The 16,817-nt window shown below is 35.6% G+C and overlaps 1 protein-coding gene across 1 annotated transcript in view; it reads right to left on the reverse strand.

The window, feature by feature from the left end:
- Nucleotides 1-16,817, reverse strand: part of LOC125231053 (synaptotagmin-15-like) — a 129,916-nt gene that overhangs the window by 50,648 nt on the left and 62,451 nt on the right. The window contains exons 6-10 of the mRNA XM_048136397.1: nucleotides 14,921-15,009; nucleotides 11,940-12,064; nucleotides 11,444-11,537; nucleotides 5,911-6,078; nucleotides 3,339-3,446 (exon numbers count right to left, since the gene is read on the reverse strand). Coding sequence (XP_047992354.1) covers nucleotides 3,339-3,446; nucleotides 5,911-6,078; nucleotides 11,444-11,537; nucleotides 11,940-12,064; nucleotides 14,921-15,009 — 584 coding nt within the window. The remainder of the gene's footprint in view (nucleotides 1-3,338; nucleotides 3,447-5,910; nucleotides 6,079-11,443; nucleotides 11,538-11,939; nucleotides 12,065-14,920; nucleotides 15,010-16,817) is intronic.

The following is a 16,817-nucleotide window of genomic DNA, read 5'->3' on the forward strand; positions in this document are numbered from 1 at the left end:
TAACAAAGGGATCCGTTTTAAATGTTATATTCATCAACTTTCTTGATTCTAAGATTATAGTATTCTATAATATGGGTTGTTAACGTTAGAACTATTAAACGTTATTCGTAACAAAGATTATGACTTATGAGGTTTATGCCTTAAAACTGTATGCAGAACAATCAGTAGGGTTTCAAAAAATATGCCTAGTAATATTTCTGGATAATTATTGTTATGCCTTTCAATTTTATACTCATCAACTTTATGACTTTTAAGGTTATGGCATCCAATATTATGGGTTGTTAATGTTAGTACCATTAAGCATTATTCGTAACAAAAATTATGACTAGTGATGTTTATGACCACAAAATATATGAATAACAACTTATGACTAACGAAATTCTGACCAAAAAGTTTATGGGAAAGAAAGGGGTCCCGTCGCTAATAATTACTAACGCACATTATACCTAGCAACGCTTTTTTTTTTAAATGTAGCTTCTATTTTTACATAATATACAGCAGTTTATCTAAATGATACAGCATTTTATTCTAATTGCAATCAATTTTTTTATTAATTACAACATAAAGTGATCGGCAAAAAAACATAAAATTTAAAGGTTTAATGCACAAAGAAGCAGAACGGCTTTTTTGAATGCATTAGACAGCTTTTACGGTTCAACGAGTGATAGTCCATCCCTACGCAAGACGACGCGATTGGCGGGTCGAGCAAGTTCTAACCTAACCTAATCCACTTTTATCACAAAAGTTTGATTCCGTGAGGGTCACAGTTCTAACCTAACCTAACCCACTTTTCTCACAAAAGTTTGTTTCCGTGAGGGTCGCAGTTCTAACCTAACCTAACCCAATTTTCTGTTAAAAGTTTGTTTCCGTGACGGTGACAGTTCTGCTCCTTAGAAATAATGCAATGAATTAAGATATTGTAGCTATAATAATTATTAAATTAGCTGAACGTGAATACTTAAAACATAAGAAAAAATTATGTATGCTCTTCGAATTAAATAATTTGCTATGAAGACGGTTAAATTGCTGCGCAATTAGTATTTTTGATAAGATTGTATTTTTGTTCCTAAAGGAATTTAATTGTCTTGCATTAGAGGAAAAAAGTAATGTCGTGCTGATGTGTATTTTGGAATAATTTGCATTACTAGTTTTGTTAATCATTTAGTTTATTTGCAGTGAAGTAATTAATTTGATGTACAGACGTATATTATTGATGATGATAAATTGATAGGCGATTAGTTTTTTGCTGTGCGTTTAATAATATCCCAAATAAAAATAGCTGCCTAGATTACTTAGTATGTAGATATGAAACCTAATAAAACAACAGAGACTTTATAATTAAATAAATGACAAACGAACAATACCCTAGGGCATACTAAACACATTGTGCAAAGAGACAATGTTTAGAGGGCGGTCTGCACATTGGATTTGAATTAGTGCGATGGTTTAGTGTGTATTAGGTATGTACAGTCGGTTTCAGTTCACATAATGTAGATTTGCAGTTACACTTGTACATTTGAATACGCTTTTAATGCTCATAATAATCATGTTATGATGAAGCGCTGGTGGCCTAGCATGCGACTTTCAATCTGAAGGTCGCGGGATCGAAACTCATCTAGTACAAGGATTTTTCGGAACTTATGTCCGAAATGTCATTCGATATAATTATGCCAATCGCTTTTCAGTGAAAGAAAACATTGTAAGAAAAGCGGACTAGTTAAGAATAGTTGTCAGAGTGGATCCATGCTAACGGCTAACTACCTAAAACGCAAGGAGGATGACAAATAGTCGTGTTCAGATACTTTTGTTCGAGTAACATGTAGAAGTGCCCCTGTGGCCTACTTACTGAATAAATGTTTTTAGTTTGAGTAAATTTGTAGATGTAATTGAACGTAACTGTATGTTGTGTAAATCTCGGCATCACAAATGTGGATACTTTATATCGTCATGAACGGTAAAAGTTTATATGTATTGTTAGTACGAGTAAAATATGTATAAAGTTAGAATCTTCCTGTAACAATATTTACCTGAAACCTACACCTTTCTAAATACACGGACTTATTTTTTTTTATCATTGCCGACGACTTCACGTAAAATGTACGAAAAGGGCGTTGTAGTTCAACGCACTCGCAGATATTATTATCTGGTAATCTTAGTTTCATAAAATTTCGTTACTGGTGGATTTTCGCTATCTGTCGCCTACTTGATAAGTATTAGAACAGATACCACGAGTTTTTTTTTAATTTAGTTTTACTCGGGGCGCCGTTCAGCATTAGATCTCTATCAAGTAACGTATTTTAAAACGTGAAAACTCACGATAGATGTATAGTACATATACTTACGTAGTAGGTACTAAAACTTTCTATTTAAGGCTACCAGTAACCAAACAACAAAACTAACTTTGATGTAGTGGTGTGAAGCTAAAACCAAAGTTTGGGCTTCGCTGAATGTAGGTAAACTAAGATTTAGGGGAAATAAATATTCGTTGATGGCACGTTTATATTGAGTACTATTTACAATTATCTGTAATTTCCTTTTTGAAGTGAATGTTTACTAACTATTTACACAAAACTAAAACTCAAGAATTAAGACACACCTACTTTAACGGATTCTAACATAATTTCATTAATATTAATAGGTATATTAATATTAATGAAATTATGTTAGAATCCGTTAAAATTCACAAATGCATCAGGGTAAAACTTGTACAGGCTTATCAATTGTAATGTCTGTCGTATATTAATATATATATAATTATATTAGAATTTACAAAAATCTACATAGGTTAAATACATTGGTCGTCATCACGGGTGACTGATGTCCTATTTTGATAGGAACCAGCTATTTATGTAACTACCGAATACCACAATTTCAAACCACGTACACCCACCTCATAATATAAAGGTTAAAATTTTAATTAATGTCAATACCACGCATCACTTACTACACTCTTGTATACATTCAAAGGTAACAAAAATAAATAAATATGCAGCGAATTCACAGTATCTTAGGTTAGACTTTACCACAACGCCTTGATGGTACAGCCAGCTGAGACCTCAATACCTCTTCCATAGCCACTGAATAATTCTACCATATGGGGCAAGCACTCCAAGATCCATGCAAGAAAGTAATTCGTAGACGTTGTTAAAAATTAACCGTTTCTGTGCAGACGACACGAGAAGTGTGTCATCAAGTTTTTTTTATGTGTGGCGTATGACACGCGGGGCATGTCATTTTAAAATCGACAAAAGTTGTTCGCCACCACAGCGTAAAGTTTTCTAAAATGAACACGCAACGAATCGGTTAAACGAGTACATGTTTCAATAAGAATAGTTTACCTTTAGTCCTCTTGCTTCTATAACTGTAACTGTGAGCCGATGTAGATTCTCGTTGTACAGTAGAGACACCAATATTTCTCCTAAGTCCGACGTCGGTTCTTGTAGTTCCTGTTTCAAAGAAAATACTTCTATCACGAAATATCCTCAATTACGCTTGCTTTCAAACAATTCTGAAAGTAATTATTTGAATCGAAATCCTTTAAACTTGGATAACTTGACGACTCCGTCAAGTGGATTTAGATAAGAAGTGGGAATTTAATAACTCGTAAACAATATCTCTTGGTTACAAAATATCCTTGTACCTATCTATTTATTTTTAACCGACTTCAAAAAAAGGAGGAGGTTCTCAATTCGACTGAATGTTTGTTTTTTTTGACACGTGTATTTTCCTATAGCGCTGTTATTTTTACAATGAAAGAGATGTGTATTTTTAACAAGATACTGTTACTACAATAAGTTTAATTACAATTTTATCCTTTGACATGTGTTTTTGATCTTTTAGAATACGTTTTACTCGATAGAAAAAATACGTATGTAGGTACGTATTTATTCTACGTAGAAAATGTGTGAATTAGAATAGAATAGAATAGAATAGAATAGAATAGAATAGAATAGAATAGAATAGAATAGAATAGAATAGAATAGAATAGAATAGAATAGAATAGAATAGAATAGAATAGAATAGAATAGAATAGAATAGAATAGAATAGAATAGAATAGAATAGAATAGAATAGAATAGAATAGAATAGAATAGAATAGAATAGAATAGAATAGAATAGAATAGAATAGAATAGAATAGAATAGAATAGAATAGAATAGAATAGAATAGAATAGAATAGAATAGAATAGAATAGAATAGAATAGAATAGAATAGAATAGAATAGAATAGAATAGAATAGAATAGAATAGAATAGAATAGAATAGAATAGAAGAACTTTATTAAAAAACGCTTAATTTAAACTTAACTAATAACACTAACATAATAAACATAATTGAATTAAAGCGTAACTGAAAAGGTCTCCACTCAGCTTCTTTTACTTTTGTTCTACTGAGCAACCGTTTGGGTGTGCTGTTTACTTTCTCCATACAATGAATAACATGTTCCGTGGCGTTTTTGCTATCGAGTAACGTATTCTAAACGGTTAAAAACTCATAGAAGATTCTTTTATTTGAATTATTGCATCGAATCAAAGAAAATATGGTGAATACTTTTCAGTCATAAAACTCATAAGAGATACAGATGTAGTGTGAAAATATTTGCCTACGTATTGTTACGGAAATGTACGAACGTGCCATGCTGTTTCAGTCATTCTCAGTACAAGATGCACTGGCATTGACTGAACCAGCATGACAAATACGAACGTTTCCGGAATAATTTTTAAGAAAAATAAACCGCCGCTTGGGGTTCTGGTGAAAGATACCTACTTGCGAATGTTGGATTAATATGCAGAAATTTTTATTTTTTAAAAACCGCTTTTAATGTAAATATTTGATTATTTGAAGGAAATACAAATGAGTATACGATACGTATACCGTTCAGGTTTGAGAAGTGGCCTCAATTCCTCATGAATCCGATATCCAATTATAAGAAATCGAGCTTGACAAAATTTGTCTTGAAAACTCAATATGCTTAGCTGAGGAGTTCCGTTCCGATCATCATCAAAAGTTCCACTTCATCAAATGTCACAATTGTTCATGTAAGTACTTGGTTGGTTTTCTGATAAAAATACCAATTGAAGTGCCTAATACTTATGTATAATAAGGAGTTCCGATCTAACCATCACCAGCAGTTTCATTGCACCAAATGCCACTGTTCTGAACGTTTATGTATGCTGTTCTGATAAAAATACCAAAGTCTCTATAAGTGTGCCGTGTGCCGTTCAGATTCGAGGAGTTCCAATCTGATCATCATCAGCAGTTCCACTGCACCAAATGTCACTGTTCAGAATGTAAATGCATGCTGTCCTCGTAAAAATACCAAAGTCATTATAAGTGTGCTGTTCAAATTTGAGGAGTTCCGTTTTGGTCATCATCAGCAGTTCCACTGCATCAAATGTCACTGTTCCGAACGTAAATGGATGCCGATCTTATAAAAACACAAAATCACCATATGTACACCTTTCAGATTTGAGGAGTTCCCTCGATTTCTCCAGGATCCCATCATCAGAACTGGGTTCTGTTAAAAATGGGATCAATCTGTACGTACATACATTCAATAAAAAAAAATGTTCAAAATCGGTCCAGTAACGACGGACATTAGAAAAAAGAAAACAAAAAAATACAGACGAACTGAGAACCCTTCCTTGAGATTTGGGGCGGCGGTTAAAAATACGAAGTAAACCCATTTCGCACTACATTTATAAATGTCAGACAAATGGGCATCAGTCTAACAACATAAGGTTTATTATTCTGAAAACGTCATACAAATGACGCACAACTATCCCATCTCTGAATATGATACAAGTGTTGACTATTTAGGGTCCCCCCACATCTAGCGTCTCGCGAGCGTAGCATCGGGCCAACTGTATGGCAAAGCCTGACGCCGACCCTTAGTGTACCCACATACAGTACCTTTTCAATATCCATTTTATACAGCTGAGGCTCTTCGTCTGGAGCAATACCCTCGAGTTCTGACAGAGGCAAGATGACGTGTCCAATGAGCTGCTTTCCTTTGCCGACGCGGCCAGAGTCCAAGACCGACAGTTTGAGTGTGAGCCCGTCCAACTTTCCAGGTGGGATCTGAGAATATATTGTTAGCATTTAGTAAAATATACTTACCCCCTTATTCACAAACGTTCACTAAATTTATCAAGCCGATAAAGTCCGTTTGTCCCTTTCATTACACTAATACGTCGGAAAGGGACAAACCAACGGCTTGATAACTTTAGTATACGTTTATGAATAAGGGATATCTAGACTGGGGCGTTTGGTAAGAAAAATTAATATAATTATGAATAAAGGTGGTGATACCAGGACCTACTCAACCACATCTTGTGATTAACTGTGATATATTTTCCATAATTATTTAATTTAAGCAACTAATTAGACCGCGAGGCAGGAACACTGACCAATCGCCTGCCGGACATGTTAATATTGATAATTGATTGAGGGCGAGTGTTAAGAATCTTCGTGGACGTCAGCTTCCACTTTGTTGGTGCATTGCGGAATGGCGGCCATGAAAAGACTAAAAAAAACATATTTAGTCATCATGTGTAAGCAATATTTCCGAGAATTTCTTAGGACTGGTTCAAGATCAGTCCCGGGAAATTCTTCAAAACCTTTCCCAGAACTTATTTGTGTGGTATATTTTGTTTGCGAACGTCGCCTCGCCGCCTTGTGTGTAGTTGTGTACTGTCCTATAATATTAGGTACGGCCTAAATTAATGATTAACTCTAACCCCCTTATTCATAAACGACAAACGAACTTTATCGGCTAGATAACTTTAGAGTACGTCTATGAAGATGGTGGTAAATCTATAAAACGAATTATTTTGAAAATCTAGATCACATCGGAGTTATTTTCGTACAAAATTAATCTGCAACGTTTATTAAAATTGCTCTTATGCCTTAGTGATTATAAATTTCTATATATTTTTTGGCAATTTTTTGAAAACGAGCCATCCCCGTCACAATTATTGCCACTTCTGGACATTTTCTCATATTTTGTTAGACTAAGTAGAAAAAGTCCTATAATATGTTATATATTTGTAAACTACTCGGAAAGCTCTTTAATTTGATACCAAACACGGTATGATTAAGCGATCGGTTGCGATTTCACTATTTTTCACATGAAAATAGTGAAATCGCAACCGATACCTACTTAAATATCCCTATTGCCCCCTCAATGAAAGAGTAACCTTTGCCGTTTTCTTTTGAACCGAACGACAGAAAAACGGAAACTGAACACGTGATCAGATTACCGAATGAGGCTCTTTACCTTTATATGAAAGCACAGGTATGGGAAATTGGAACCGGGAGAATAAATCCAATTTAAGAGAAAGTGGAGGATTTGCGACAAATCGCTTTTTCAAACAAACGTCATCCTCATTGTCCTCTATGGATGAATATTATCGAAAATATTTTATTAGTTATCTGCCAAACTTATTTACGATTTCTTTGGATTTCTAATTAATCCTCATTGTCCTCTATGGATGAATATTATCGAAAATATTTTATTAGTTATCTGCCAAACTTATTTACGATTTCTTTGGATTTCTAATTACCTTAAGAGTTAGGTACAAGTAGATGATATACAAAATTGTGCGAAATCTTCGCTCCTGATTTTTAAAAATACACATCAAATTCTGTAATAGGTAATATGTTCCTGAATAATCCAAAGGGGAAAATAGGAATTGCGTTTGTATATCTAGTGTTCACTGTTCGTCCCTTTCCTCTTACGCTTCGAAAAATAAATTTTCACCACACCAACTGATAAAGCTTTATTTGCTATTCGAAAACAGATAGCAAAATTACATTTTATCCACAAGAGTGCAAAGTAATTTCATACAAATTTAACTTGATGTCTAAAGCTGGGTGTTGGAATTCACGTATAAATGATGATTTTGAATCATAAACGTTAAATAAATTGAAGTTTTTTATTTATTTTGATGTTTTACAGTTCATATTTTCATAGTGTTGGTGCTGTGGTGAAAAATTTCGTGTTTCACTCGGTGGCAAAGTTTGTTTAACCTTCGTGCCTCGATACCCTCGCAACGCTCAAGATTCCTTTTCTCGCTACGCTCGCGGTTCAATATTGGAATCTTTCGCTTGCTCGGGTATCAATATTGGCACGTGCGGTTAAACAACAACTTTGCCCCCTTGTAAAACAAATAACTATTCCTACTTTTATTTAATCCTTGCCGTGTTTGTAAATACCATATCCTTTTGTAGTATTGTTTTATATTTACCAAGGTAGAGGGGCGGGGCAAATCTCGACTGGGGGGCAAATGTAACTGGTCCATTTTTCCATGTTTTACAATGTTTGCATTATTAAATAGTGTCCACCGGTTATACACCGTGTCCAATAAGTCCGAATACTCACATTTTACCTCAGTTCTAAAGATATAGGGATCACAGGCCATCAAATTCTTATTTAAACTAAAGAGTATATTCCTCTTAATAAAATACAAGCACAAAGTACATGAAATTTCCGAAGTGTCTAAGAAAAACAAAGAGGTAAAGTGCCAACAAAATACTTGCACGGCACGCAGGTGACGAGTTATTTTTTATAAGGAGAATCTGTATGTGATAAAACAGACGCCACGTGTCCAAAATAAACTATTATGGGTACCGAGGATAGATAACGTTCCGGGCAACTAGAAAAATGTGCCTAGGTTCCAGAGCTCACCATCGGCCCAGGTGTGGGATGCAGTATGTAAGCGAGGTAAACTACCTTCAGTACTTACAGATAAAAGCGTTAAAATCAACGTTTTTTTCTTTAAAACCAAGGTTTTGGAAAAAAAAATGCCTTAAAGTTAAAAAGGATGCTTGGGAATGAGTATCATGTGTCCCAACAAGACGCACCTCCAGCACATTCGGCAAATGGTATTCTAGCGTAGTTTCAGACTAATTTGGCAGTTTTTTATCCGAAACATGAGTGGCCACCCAGGCCTCCAGGTTTAGGCGTATTAGACTATTTTGTATGGTCATACATGCTTTGAAGACTAAATTTTTATAAAATCATAAACCTACATCATTTCAAAAAGGTTATCGAGAGTATTTGAGATGAAATGTCAAGAAAACGGTGCGTGCCGCGTGTGATCCGTTTGAGAAGTATATGGTAGGCGTGTTCAGTGGATACATGTAGAACTCAACATCATAATGTAATAATGGAAAAATGGACTAAGTTTACAGTTGCCCCCAGTCGAGATTCGTCCCGCTGTAGCTTACTTGATTTCAACGATGTATGTCACTTACTTAATTGGCAGTTTCTGCACTATAAAAACAGATCAGCCCGGCGGTAACTGTGTTAATTACAGCATAGTAAGCCGACCGTGTGTATCCACTTTGCAACGATTATTAAAAGGAACGACCGACAAAGCCGTTTAATTATACGGTACGTTTTAATTACTAGACACCATGTTTTAATTATATTAATTTTGTGTTTACATTGTGTATGCTAGGAGTAAAACGGATTGACAGAATCCGTAACTCTACGCTGCGCTCCAAAACAGGCATTACTGATGTTGGAGTTAAGACCGCCAAGCTGAAATGGGACTGGGCCGGCCATGTCTGTCGCATGCACCCACAGAGGTGGGCAAAAATTGCCACGGTCTGGGTCTGGGTCTGCTAGGCGGAGATGGCGGGATGACCTAGACGCATATCTTAGCGACTGGCCGGAGATTGCTCAAGACCGTGACGGATGGAGATCCATGGGGGAGGCCTTTGCCCAGCAGTGGGACACCATGTAGGCTATTAATAATATAATTGTTGACAGGATACTGCAGATGAAATTATACTGAGAACGCGACTGCCCTTACTGTGATTGTTATTGTTTAGAAATGGTTCTTCCAAAACGTCCCACATATAGCCCGCGATTAAAAATTGAAATCAAACATACCTAGAGGAATGTTTAAAGAAGATATACATAAAGCCACAATACAGAATACCTACATGAGTACTCTAGTTTGGTCAGAAAGTGAATTAAGTATGACTAATTACACGGGTCATAGCAATGACTTAACTCGTGTGGATTTCATAATCACAAAACAAACAGAATTCAAAATAATTCCAGCTATAAAGTAAACTATGAATAGTGTTAGTGAATAGTTTAATGTGTACAGAGTATACAACAAGCTAGCAGGGTGCTGCTTTTCAAACTTCGACCGCTCAATTTCGTGTATTCAGTTGAACAATATCTTTAAGATGTAGTTCTACCAATTCTCAACTTCTTGCCACTACATTCTCATTCGCTTGTACTTATTTTAAAAATAGCATATCGAACGCATAGCATGGTGATTTTTTTTGAATAACTGTCGTGTTAAAGATGAAAGGCCCTCGCTAGGAATACGGGCGACCATTCATCTTGATGCTGTGGTAAATTACTCTTAGGTGTTATTGAACTTTTTTAGACTATTGATAATTTTGTTGATATGTTTTGTGAACGATTCTGTTGATGATTCTTTTGTAATGACGCTTGATATTTCATATAGGTTGATTTTAAAAAAAACACAGGTGATATCATGGTGGATACAACTATTGGTGAATTTTGGGCATTATTTTAAAAGGTGGTCAAAGCATGGTGATGTACAGTCTGGCTAGGGGCGGTTCACTTCGCGATTCTATCGCCCCGCTACAAGTACATGTCGGCGGCCGCGAGTTCGCGGCCCTTTCAGTGGTGACGACCTTCGCGCGGCGCAATAAAATTCAATGTCGGCTGCTCGCATGCGGTCCGTTTGTTAATGTAGGTAAGAATTTAGAATGGCGGCATTTTCTGAACATCAAAGGAGTGAGCCTTCTATACTTGTACTATTAATATATTCTGTGGTCTGGCTAAAAAGAGTAGAGATTAAAAAGTGGCTACATCGTAGGGCCGTCCCCTTCAAATCAGTACCTTATGTGTGAGAAAACGGGATGTCAAAATCTAATGGTAGAGACTTCGTTACATCCAACAAAAAATATTGTCCCGGAGCTGTAAGTTCACATTTTTGACACATTTGTTTTGAAGTATGTTGCGATGTGGCTAAGACGTATAGTATCGTTTGCCAAATCTAGCGATTATTTACGAATTGGTGGAATCGATTAGGCCCTATGTACAAGGAGGCGCTTAAACAAATATACGATTTCTATCAACTTATTGAAATGTCATTTGAATCGAAATGACTCTGCCACAGCACTAGTTTAAATATAAAAATGAATCATAAATGACATAATAAGTAAATGCTGCATTATACATTAATATTTTAAAATACTCACTAACGAAGATCCACAAAAATGTAACATGTGTTAGATTATGTTTAAAGTACCTAAGTGAAATATTGTTTACAGGATTTTATTTAAAATTTCATTAAGTCGCGCGAGTTTACGTTTTGTGGACGCTATGATGTGTCAAAAAGAGGAACTTACAGCTCTGGGACAATAGTAAGTACTATATTTAAATACTCACTTGGTATACGAACGTCTCGTCAAACATTGGGTTGCAAGATTTCTTCTTTTGCTTAGTTTGAAGAACTCTCCTCTCGTCTGGCATCAGTTGGATCCTAAACATAATATTAATATTTTAGGATTGTACTACAATCTTACTAAAGCTAAGTTGACACCGTCAGTGTTATTTTATAAATGATAGAATAGATCAGAATCATAGAAATAAAAAAGTGTTCAATTGATGATGATGATGGAGTCCGATCGATTTCGGCCATGGCGACCACTTCGACCCCTAAATAATGTTCCGACGCTCATGCGCCCGAAGATGGCTAATGTAGCCTATCTTTGCAGGGAAACTCCGTCCACATTGAGGGCACGTAACGTAAGTACGCCGTGAGTATAATTGTAGGATATGGCAGTGGGTGGGCGAGCCTTGAGCTGGTCGCGTCCAGTATCGAGGTCAACTTTACGTGTTTAATTACACATAGAATAAAGAAGAATTGCTTACTAATACTTACTTCACATACGGATCGCAGGCGTTAGCAAGGGCAGGGGTGCGAGACGGCAGATGCTTCACCTTCAAAATGTGCACCTGAAGCCTTTCCGTTGTAGATTCGTACTTCAGTGTGAACCACACGCGCCCCTAGGGAAATTAAAACGAAAGGTCATCACGTGACTAGGAACATCACTCATGCCGCCAAATTATTGACACGGGTACAAAATGACGTCATAATACTGTCACGCGTCGCGTCAAGTTACAACACGCGGCTGGTTGTAAATCGCTCCAATCATTTGGTGTGAAAATAGCACTGGAGTGCGAAAATATTTTTTTTATAGTACCATAACGTGTGTAAGCCTTATACGGGCGATAAATTAAACCAGACATGAGAGATGTTAGAACAAAGTAAATTATCTTCATAGGAAATATTTTAATTTGTATTTTTAGTAGTGTCACTACTATTTAACTGTAAACTGAAATAAATGAAATAAACATACAAAGAAACAATGACAAAGGGCAAAGCTTGACCTTGGTCATTTTTTCTTTGTATTTAAGTTACTCTAATTTTTCAATCCAAAACTATCTTTTGAAGTTTTCTCAGCAGTCATGTATTATAAACATGTTGCGTTGACAGTCACTGGAATTACATTTCGCGATATGAGCTTTTTAAAAGTAACAGTCCACGAGCGTTTAACGCGAGTTTACATTACATTGCGGTCCGAATTATTGTGTAATTATATAAGAAACTAAGACTAAACTACGGATATGGATATACAATTTTAATTACCTAATTACAATTCTTTATATCATATACTAACCACTTTTAAGAGATTCGCCCGTATTAAATTTGCTCTATATGTCGTGCCATTCCCGAAGGCACGTAAGTTGTTTCATATCCTCGTGCTATAAAATAAAAGGTTAGGTTGGACAAGTCTACGCGTCATCGTAAATGATGCCATCTATATATTATTTTTAATATTTCCACTTTTAATCTTATTCAAACTTGCAATAATTAAATATTTTTTTTGACATAGACGAATTGAGTAAACCGAAAATTCGCGGAATGACTCAGGTTATTTTATTGTACAAATGACTCCTACGCACTGGTATTTCATTCAGATCCTGACAGGCCATTTACTAAAGAATAACGAAATGGAATGCTATATTTAGTAGTCAACGTAAAGATTTGTTTGTATAAAAAAGCGCAGAGCTTTGCAGAGGCGCGATGAATTATTTAGTGAACGTTACTCTGCCTTTGCGTCGTTGGAACAAAAGTTGTTAGAGCGCTATATATACATGACTATCGTCGGAAACAATAAAAACCGTTAAGTATAGCATAATATGAATAAATTCATATAATAAACAATATAAACACTCCGCTTTGTCTTTCTGTCTGTTTGTTCGGGATTAACAAAAACTACCGAACGGGGTTTAATGTGGGTTTCACCTATGAGTATAAAAGATTCTTCAGAAATGTTTAGGTTAAGATTTCGTGTAAATAAAGACATTTGTCGAAATATAACGATATCATAAGTTTATGCTAATCTACTCGGAAAAATCACGTTGACTACGAGCTTTTATCGAAAACGCTCTCCAAACCGTTTGTGATATAACGACATGTCATGTGAATATTTGTCTATAATCACATCTCATTATCTCATTCAAGAACGTCACCAATATTATATATGTCTATCTTTTAAGGAAAACGTATAGTGCTGTACCTAGTTTTTTAACTCCCCATGCGGAGCCAGGGAATGGTCGTTAGTCTAATGAAAACTGTCGAGTAAACAATAAAAACCGTAACGTTGACATTGTGTATAAATTAAATATTCATAAGGCACGCAACTTTTATAACACATTGCTGTGGAAACATTATGTTCTTTATGGTTTGCGATAACGGAAATGTGATATGGACAATTAAGGCGGTCCTTTTTTGATAATTTTAATTACACTTCCTCAATTAAGGAGGCGTTTGAATATTGAAATTATTCACCCTTTAATATTTGTAAAATAAATGTTTTTCAGGGAATCGATGTATAACCAATTAAGGAGTCTCATCGTTCAACAAACAAATTTGAAAATGCGACGCTTGCTTGCTTCTCGAAACTCATGATCATATTTCACGTGCCATTATTATTGCCAGAATTTTGTTCCAATTGCAGTCTCTTGATAGAATGTTAATTAAATCTAAATTTCTTCCATTAAATTCGACATGCCGTTAAGCATATTTACAGGAGATACATTGTTTATGCCATTTAATTTTTTTTTCGTTATTCACAGTGTGAGAGAACGTTAAGATTAAATCAAAAGTTAGCTTCAAGTATCTAACGGCACATGTCAAAAAAAATAATATAAATGTGGGAATCAGAAATCAATAAACATTGAGAGAAAATACAACCAGTTTTCATGTTCGTTCAACACGTTTTTTGGATAAAATAGCGCCTACGTGCTCTTTGGTTCAAACAACAAGCTACTTGTCATTTGAATCGGCAATATATTTGAATCAACAAATCGATTTTATAAAAACAACCTGACACATATTGTTTTAAACATACGTTTGGCTGATTCAAATGGATAAACCGCAACAAGTCGAACTTGTTAAATTCACAATGCAAATTTCTCTCAGTGCACAGTTTGTATAAAAGAGTATAACTTCATCAAGGTTTGGTGGGAAACAGGTAAAGACTGGGATACGTGGAAAGGTTTGAAGGGGGCCTTTGCCCAATAGTTGGATTATCTAGGCTCATATAATATAAATATAAATAAATATAACAAAAAAACGCCCGTTCGCGATATATTGGACCGATTTTCATGAAACATGACTGAGAACACTCCCGACTAACAGCTTACAAACAAAAAAAAACTAAATATAAATCGGTTCATCCGTTCGGGAGCTACGATGCCACAGACAGACAGACAAATAGACAGACAGACAGACACGTCAAACGTATAACACCCCGTCGTTTTTGCGTCGGGGGTTAAAAACAATAAGTGAATTACCACGTGGCCCTCCGGCCAGAGCAGATCTTCGTCGAGACAATCCGATTTGTAGAGGGACGGGTCCAGCACTCCAAGGTCAGCCGTGTTTGCTAAAACAAATTAAAACAACGTTCAATTTACATACATACAATCACGCCTGTTCCCCCTAAAGGGGTAGGCAGAGCACATGAAACTGCTAAAGTTACAGTGCCACTCTTGGCAAATAAGGTTGAAAGAAAACGAAACTGTGACATTGCAGACTGTGGCATTGTATTTGTGACGTTCAATTTAGTAGTAGCCTTACCTTACTACCACACAATAAGTAAAACGTACGACTTCCTACAAAACCGAAGTTTTACAGCAATTGCTATGAATTACGTTGTTCTCATGTAGGGTTGGCAAAATTAAACTACTTTTTCTACTCCCGAACTGTTATTCGTCATTTATAGATCTTTAAAACCCTACATAAAAGTCTATTAGCGTCCGCCGGCTTTCCGCGCATGCGCGCAGTATCGAAAAAACTGAAAACACATTGTTTGGCTCTGTAACCATGGCAACGCATTGTTATAACGATACTGCGCGCGTGCGCGGGAAGGTTTTGAGCAGCTGAGCTAACAGTGCAAACCTTTGCGTCAAAATACAGGAATCATTGTGAATTTCACAAAAGTTATTCAAGAAAACTATTAAAAACGAAGTGCATGGTCGTAGATAAAGTATTGTATGCAACGGTGTTTAACTAAGTCAAAAAATACTCGTGGCGTCTTAATAATCATTTTCGGCTTCGCCTCAAATTGTTACCCACGCCACTCGTCTTTTTTGACCTCCTTTAAACGCCTGTTGCATACTTTTCAGGAATCGTTTATATTAACGAATAACCACTAGCACCAACTGCCAATTTCCAACCGTATAATAATAATAATAGAGTTCACACTGTGTAAATAGTTCGTTTCCTCGATTTAATTGTAATAATGGCTGCCAAAATTACAGGCCTCGTTGACATTTCACACATTTAATTTCCGTTTTGTAATGAAATTGCCAAGGCTGTTGAAAAAAAAATGAGGTTTCGATTTTTTTTGTACTTCTTTACAGTCTGACCAATAAAAGAAGAAAGTAAAAAGTGGCATTGTATTGTCATCCCTTTCAAATCAATATTATGTGAGAAAACGGGACGACACTACGATGTTGCCACTTTTTAATTTAGAGGGATATACCGCTGATGTTATGTTTTTATATTACACTTTTCTGTTATACAATTCAATATTTTATAGAAAAAAATATAATATTTTCATTTATTTTGAGTACCAAATGCTAAATTATAAAGAAATTTGGTATTATTATTGATGATTGTACTTTAGTCACTGATGATGATGATGATGTATTCCTGTTATCCCTCACTAGGGACATAGGGCTCTTTATAGAAGAATCTTCCACTTTTCACGATCCTGGGCGACTGCTTCCAAATCCTTCCATAGTCACTATCATTACATTTACCAAAACACGCCTGAACACACACTGTGAAGCACGTCTGAACTTTGTATAGGTATACGGTAGTATACCTATACAAAGTTTAGACGTGCTTCATTTCTTGTTTGACGAGTCAAAACATAAATTTTAGGCAGTTTCGATAATTTGTTTTAGTTGAAATGTGTAAATTAAATAGTCTACTTCTCATTGACCAGTAATTGTTTACGCCGAACAAAGAGGATCGAGTATTATAGAGAGTTACTGTCAAAGTAAAATGTGTAATCACACTTCACAGTCCATAGACTGCCATCTGTCGACACAAGCTTAAAAGTTTTGAACCTCAGTTTTGACAATTTGGCATATATTCTTAATTTCTTAGCTTGATATGTGTTAAAATGTCAAATATTAATATTAGCGTCATCTAGCCGAGCGTTCCCCAAAGGTGTAACGCCAT

The sequence above is a fragment of the Leguminivora glycinivorella genome, chromosome 11 (genome assembly GCF_023078275.1).
Source record: "Leguminivora glycinivorella isolate SPB_JAAS2020 chromosome 11, LegGlyc_1.1, whole genome shotgun sequence".
Classification (NCBI taxonomy): Eukaryota; Metazoa; Arthropoda; class Insecta; order Lepidoptera; family Tortricidae; genus Leguminivora; species Leguminivora glycinivorella.